General features: G+C 34.5%; 1 protein-coding gene across 1 annotated transcript; it reads left to right on the top strand.

Moving 5' to 3' along the window:
- The first annotated feature begins 782 nt into the window (after positions 1-782).
- LOC127418345 (kazal-type serine protease inhibitor domain-containing protein 1-like) lies at positions 783-6708 on the top strand. Its single transcript, XM_051658928.1, has 4 exons — positions 783-1233; positions 2955-3115; positions 4527-4674; positions 6466-6708. The coding sequence occupies exons 1-4, from the start codon at positions 783-785 to the stop codon at positions 6582-6584; spliced, it is 879 nt and encodes a 292-aa protein (XP_051514888.1). The 3' UTR covers positions 6585-6708.
- The last annotated feature ends 626 nt before the right edge of the window (positions 6709-7334 follow it).

Genomic DNA, 7334 nt, shown 5'->3' with positions numbered 1-7334 from the left:
TGTTACATACTTTGGTGTGTTGCAATCATCTGATTTGAATAAGTACATAAAAATAAAAAAAAATGATGAAATTCATAAGGTAAAACATCAAATAATGTTTTGTTATAATGCTTTCAATACAGCACAGGGTTAATAGAATTTACAAATTACTCCTTTTTGTTTTTATTAGCATTTTCTGTACTGTCCTAACTTTTTTGGAAGTATGCTACAAGTATGCTATTAATTTATGACCTTTTTTGCTAACTTGTCTAGTTTGGTTGGAAACCTGTGATTTCAACCCCCAACTCGGAATGAACTATTCTGATTGGCTGTTGCTCATCTCCTAGCTCACACCTTTTCTTCACCTTGTTGGGCAAATGGGGGGAGGCACCCTGCAGTTTAAGAGGGGGTCACCAAGGTTAGACCTGCCTCAGTGTTTTCATTCTCACCCATCTCTCTCCTTCTTCAGCTTGTTGTACTCTTGCACTCTTGTTTTCTCTAAGTCTGACTGTGTCACAGCAACACAGATCAATTCATAAGGACACTTTGAGGACTGCACAGTGACAAAAAGCTTCGCTAATGATTGCGGGAATCCTGGAACTTTCAAGACCTTATTTTGGGACTTACTTCAGACCTAGTGACTGGTGAGGACTCAACTCAAGCCCTTCAAGAGTGGAGTTGTTAGCTTATTACACTGAGACTAAAGACAGGGACATTGTCCTAAAAAGGAACTTTTAGGTGACTTTGGCCAAATATAACCTTGGACATTTACTATGGCTTGTTTACCAGCCATGCTAGTATTGATGTTTGCTTCAATATCTGACTCTTACCATCTGGAGCATGTAGACCGTTTCGACTGGCAGAAGAGCATTCAACCAGGGGAGGGGTGCCCTAAAAAGTGCCACCATGAGTGGTGCCCAGATGTCAGGCAGCTGCAGGGCTGTCCAGGTGGGCTGGTTCGAGACTTGTGTGGGTGTTGCTGGGAATGTGGGAATGGCGAGGGGCAACTGTGTGACCCAGAGCCCCGAACCAGGTCTACTTTTTACGGGCATTGTGCTGAAGGTCTTCGCTGCAGGGCTCCACGCAGAAACAAAGCAGGTGAACCCAGAGCGATCTGCGTGTGCAACAAACAAGAAACTCTTTGTGGTTCAGATGGGAAGACATATAAGAATGTATGTCAATTGCGGGCGGCCCAACACAAGCAAAGCAAGGGGCAGAAAGTGACAATGGAACATCACGGACCCTGCAAGGCAAGTGAGTATCTTTCCATTTCTACTCGAAAATGGTAAAAAGAACTGTTACTTGCATGTTTACTGGTACATTTTTGGTGGTTTCTGGGTAAATCTCATGAAAACACGTCCAGGCCACATACAAAGTTATATTTTGCACACAGAAGATGAAGCCTGTTTTAGGACCATTAACAATGTTTTGCATTGTTACAATAAAGGAATAGTTCACCCAAAAATTAAAATTCTCTCATCATATACTCACCCTCATACCATCCCAGACTGTCCTACTTTCTTTCTTTGCAGAAAGATTTTTAGAAGAATATCTCAGCTCTGTAGGTTCATACAATGCAAGTGAATGGTGACCAGAACAAAAAGTAAATAAAGGCAGCATAAAAGTAATCCATATGAGAGTGAAAAAAAGTCACATAATCTGGGATGGCATGAGGCTGAGTAATTGATGTGATAATTCTTTTGGGTAAACTATTCTTTTAATCCTATGACAATTAAGGACATTTTCCCAAAACTGTTTGTTACCATTATACAGCTGGATGTTTTACAGTCAATGTTTTTTTTTTTGTTTTGTAATTTACATTGTTCTTAATGGTGATTCTCATTATATTCTCATTACTGTAATACTGTATAAGGTACAATTTAGATACTATATTTTTCTTCAGTAATGAGTGATGTTTTTTGTATTGTGGTAATTTCAATGTTTTTTATTTTTTTTTTTATTTTAATTTTTTTTTTGCTTGCGTTGCATTGCATTGCAATAATGAGCAATTTTTTTTATTGTTTATATATTTCTTTTTGCATTGCAGTAATCAGAATGATATTATTGCATTGTGATAATATTTTCTTTTCCATTGCATTAATGAAAATTTTTTTTTTCATTTTGAAATTGAGAATGTACACCCCTATGCTAATTGTCATGAAAATAATGTCACAATGCTATTAAAATATAATTTTAACATCACAATAATAAGTTTTAAAATAAAACTTATTAAAATAAGTATTAAAATATAATTTTCATTTTTTTTTCATTTATTATTATTATTATTATTTATAAAAATATTATTAATTTCTTTCTGTAGTTTTGGAATGATATATGGCTCAAACGTGTTCTTGAAAGGTTTTGTGAGATTCACATTTTTAATTAGCTACACAGTGTTTTGGAATTACATTGCTCTGTTTTCTTATTTCCTTTTGTTATTTAGTCTTAGAACTTGATTTGTTTTCTCAGCTACCTCAACTAAAGTAATTGCCTCTCGCATCATTTTCTGCTTTTGAAAATGTAAATGTACATGTAAATGTCCTTACAGGAGAAAACATTGTCATGGACAGGTAGCTGAGTGCCAACAATAGCACCTCATTTAAAAGTGTTTGTCATGAAAATAGGCCAAAAGAACCTACTTGTTCAGCTGTGATGATGAAAAGTGAGCCGTTAGATTTGTATTTGTTTCACTGTCATGTTTAAGATTAGCAGCTTGTAAGTGTTCAGTATCTCACATTGGGGTAATTAACCAAGTAAACAAACATGCTGCACAAATGGTTACTACAGAATACAAAAGCTAATGTGAAAGAAACAAACAATAGTAGTTAGATTTGATTTGGATTGCCTTTTAACAGAAACATCTTTTCTTTTTTTTTTCTTTTTTTTTTAAGCAATTAGTTTTCTAGATTACTTCCTCTTAGTATAATTTGCAATGTTAGATCTTCAAAGTTCTCCATCTTCTGCTAACTTTACAGAGCCGATTATCACTCATGCTCCCATTGACATCATCACACCCAAAGGAAGTGACGTCATCTTTTCCTGCGAGGTGTCGTCATATCCATTGGCCTCCATTCTGTGGAGGAAAGAGGGGGATATTGTTTCTTTTCCTGCTGATGACTCAAGCACTGCTGTACAGGTAAGTGCACACACAGGAAGCTGGTGAACGATAAACAAGGTAAAAATAGGAATGTAAAGATCTTGTTCTGCAAGTCTGCATATGATGAAAGTCACATAGTCATGTTTTCTTCACATTGTTTTGTCTATATATTTGAAGTTTTGAACAGAAAAAAAAAAACAGTTATGCACTAATCTGACTCATAACGTGACACATATCATCAAGATTTTAGATTTACATTTTTATAAATGTTTAAGGCAAAATGTATATCTTAGAAACTCCAAAAAAATGAACTTTAAATATCATCAGTTTTACTCAATCCTCCCATGTTCATATTAATCAAAAATTTAATGTAACCAAGTAAAGTTAAATTAACAGATTTGATTAAACTAAAAAAGTGTCTTGTAAGCATTACTTAATCCATGTGCATTGGGACAACATGAATATTTTTTGTTTGGTTAACTGAAACTGGGCAGAGGATTTCTAGTTCCCAGCATGCTATGCATGGAACTCAACAGGGAGAGTAAATGTTTAAATTAAGTGTTATTTTATGTGTCTTTGCTTAATATAAATGGGGATTTGCACATTGCTTTATCAATTGAGCAATAGCTGTGCTAACCATGACATGGTGACCAAGATGCACTCAGTTGTGTTTCCCGCAAGCATGCATTTATCACGCTAACATTTCCTGTCCAAGCTAGTATATCACTGAAAGAGTTTCGTCTGAGTTATTTCGACATGTTAAATTTTGTAGTATTTAGTTGAAGTATTTAAGTTCAAATAAAATGGTCATTTTATTTTAAGAAAACTCATTTCAAACATGTGGAACCACTTTCCATGATTGAATCAAGATCAGAGTTTTGTTTTTGTTTTTTTTGTGTGTGTAGGTCTGTAACATTTGTTGACATTTTGCCTTCAGTAATTAATTTTAAATGGTTCTGCGGTGTGACCATTTTTTTAATTTTCTTTTATTGCACAAATATTTCATGCACACTGAAAAAAATATGTAAAAAAAAAAAAGTGTGCTTCATGTGTTAACATCTAAATTAACTGGTTTGAAGTCAAACATATGATTTAACACATCTGAATCAACTTTACTACATTATATAATACCAACAAAACTAATTTTAAATGTTAAATCAGCTAGAAATAGCTACTCATGGTAAAATTGCAGTTTCTTAATTTATATGAGCTCATAAAAGTTGCATAAATAATAATTAAAAAAAGAATGATTAAAAAGCTGTTTAAAATAGTTTTGATGGAGTTCTTCATGTCACACTGTAGGACATATCACCTTTACAAAAGTATTTCATGTCAACTACTTGCAGACAAAGAACCTCACACCAGATTTAGCTTAGACACATTCTGTCTTTCTCACTCTGACAAACAGTTCTGGTCTGGTGCGTAACAGTGTATTTCTGCATAATTACAGGCCCGTGGAGGCCCTCGGCGCTTTGAGTTGACCGGCTGGTTACAGATTCAGGGAGTCGGTCCGAACGATGCAGGTGTGTACTTATGTACCGCCAGGAACGCCTTCGGAGAGGTCTCTGCCTCCGCCAGATTACAGGTTACGCACACAGGTATGTCTGAGAACACACACATTTATATACACAGACACATTGCCATTAGAAAAACAAGGTCAGAGGTCAACAAGCTGAAATAACAATTTTGGAGGCTGGATTCACATAGTCACACATCACACAAATCCCAAAGTTTTGATAAAAGACTGTTTCCGATTGGCACACACACTTATACCCAGAGAAATATGCTATTGCTCAGAGGTTGCTCTTTTTATAGAGGAACTAAAAATACACAATAAAATAACTGTGGGGCTGTCGTAATTTCTGAAAAAATAAATAAATGAAATAATAATAATTTTCAAACAATAAATATTGCAATGGATTATGTTTATTTCACTCATTGTTTCGATGATCATAGTTTTAAACATGTGATAATCAGTAATTTTATGATGGATTTTCATAGTTTAATGAAAATTAATGTCTGGTTTTGGGACAAGGCTAAAACAGTCAAAATCTGCACATACATAAAAGACATTTGAAAAGTACCAAAAATAAATGATGAAGGCCTGGTAAAAAGTTTCCAATTCACTTTCCATACCACTTTCAAATAAAAAAAGAAAAAAGTTGAAATATGTTCGTTATAATATGTGTGTGTGTGTATATTATATATATATATATATATATATTTATATATATATATAGTGTATATGTATAGACTCATTTGTATGAATTTTATAATTTCTTATTTTAAAATGAAAAACTATCCATCCACACTACCAACAGAGGTCCATCATGTTATTCATGTTCCCTCTGTGGTCTGTGGAGTGGTCAAAAAAGACATACGAACGCACCAACACTGGAAACTGATCGATTCCCATACTCTACTATCAGTGCTTATCATCTCCTCATCGGTAAAGGTGAACTTGGCCTTCCGAGAATCTGACAGAGCTGACGATAACCGCACACCAGTCAGGGGCTTTCTCCAGCCGGACCGTAAAGGCTGGTGATGACAGGAGGTCGAGAGGGCCCTGAGATGGGGGGAGATTTAGAGGGGAAAGAGAGAAGGGGTGGAAGGGCTTGTGTATTATGTGGCAGGTCGTTGCTGTGACTGTCTGGCTGTTATCTCTTTCTCTGGGGGGTCTGCTGCTTTAGACGGCCTTTATCTGCAGCAGCAGTAACTGCCCCCACATCTCTTGCTTCCCGGAACATCCCCACTGCTCTGAACTGGGATAGGTGGAAGTGAAAGGCGACTCTGGACATAGGACAGAAACTCCTATAAGATGGAATTTAAGGTTCTAAAGGATACTGTAGGGAAAATGGAAAGAAAATAGATTTAAAGTATGTGTGTGTGTATGTGTGTGTGTGTGAGAGAGAGTTAACCTGGTCTCATAGAGTCATGCCACTTTCATTTTTGCTAAATTATTTTTATGTGGCTCGTTGTACCCATTGTAGCCATTCATAAACATTTACTTTTCACCCCGTTCCTCACACAATGCTATCTTATGACATCAAAACTGTTTTACTATAGCACATGACATTTTGCATTAAGTAACTAACTACATTTTAAAGTAACTAACTACATCAATATGTAGTTCACATAAATGCAAAAAAATCTAATTTTACAAGTGATATTTACATAATTTTGTCTCTCTCTCTCTCTCTCTCTCTCTCTCTCTCTCTCTCTCTCTCTCTCTCTCTCTCTCTCTATATATATATATATACTGTACATGTATATACGTGTGTGTGTGTGTATACCTGTTTATATGCCCTTAACCCCCTTTGCAAGCATTCATATTTAAGATATATTAATTAAACTTTTTAACTTTTTTATTTTCTCTTTATATTATCCAGGCCAGCTGAACAAAGATCTCCAGCAGAATGAAAAAGGAGCCTATAAAATATTGGACAAAGAGGAGAACATAGATGATGAAGATTATGAGGGCCAGCCAAGTGGATATATGTATTTGTAAGATATAGATTATAAAAAATATAGCATTTAAAACAGTTTTTTTTTTATTTTTTATGTTTAAATTTTAAACTTGCATTAAGTTTGTACTCTTACAATATTTGATGCCACCTTCAGTGGTTTATGTGTGAGCATTGTATATAAATCCAAATAATTTGTATTTACTCTTTAGAATTGTACTTCAAATAGAACTTAATTAAATATTTGATTTACTGATGTGTTAATTTATTGAGTCCTGGAAAAGTTATTATTGTACAAAAATTCAATACCCTGAAATCTCTGATATTGCCATTGTGCAAATGTGAATACAGTATGTATGTGTTCTGGACTTAGGTAGCACTTTACACTGATGTTTCCTTTGTTAAGGTTTTATAAAGGGGTTCATGACTTACTAATAATTCCTTTAAAAATGCCTTATAAATCATTTATATGCATTTATTACAACATGAATAAAAAATTAGCCATTTTACCTCACAAGTTATACATGCTTAATAACACTTCTTCGACATTAATAACCAATTAAATGTATTTTAATGTAAAGTGAACACATATGAAGCATTAACTAAGGAGTTGACAACATTACAAACCTTGGTATATAAAGATCAATATGGTTTAATGATCATCAGTCTTTATTATATGATATATACTGTGAATGAGCATGAACAGCTGAAAAGTGTTTTTGCAGAGGACTTTAGATAACTTGGACTAGATAAGGTCAACATGACAAGAAAAGTGACGTACAAGTGAGTTGAGA

The sequence above is a fragment of the Myxocyprinus asiaticus genome, chromosome 27, assembly GCF_019703515.2.
Source record: "Myxocyprinus asiaticus isolate MX2 ecotype Aquarium Trade chromosome 27, UBuf_Myxa_2, whole genome shotgun sequence".
NCBI classification, from domain to species: domain Eukaryota; kingdom Metazoa; phylum Chordata; class Actinopteri; order Cypriniformes; family Catostomidae; genus Myxocyprinus; species Myxocyprinus asiaticus.
The sequence above is the reverse complement of the archived record's forward strand: the minus strand, read 5'-3'. Positions and strand labels throughout refer to the sequence as shown.

Bases quoted from the DNA above. Each gene is read 5' to 3' on its own strand.
- LOC127418345 (XM_051658928.1), top strand. From the start codon at position 783: ATGTTTGCTTCAATATCTGACTCTTACCATCTGGAGCATGTAGACCGT. The intron at 1,234-2,954 runs GTGAGTATCTTT...CTAACTTTACAG, and splicing joins TCACGGACCCTGCAAGGCAA to AGCCGATTATCACTCATGCT. The intron at 3,116-4,526 runs GTAAGTGCACAC...GCATAATTACAG, and splicing joins ACTCAAGCACTGCTGTACAG to GCCCGTGGAGGCCCTCGGCG.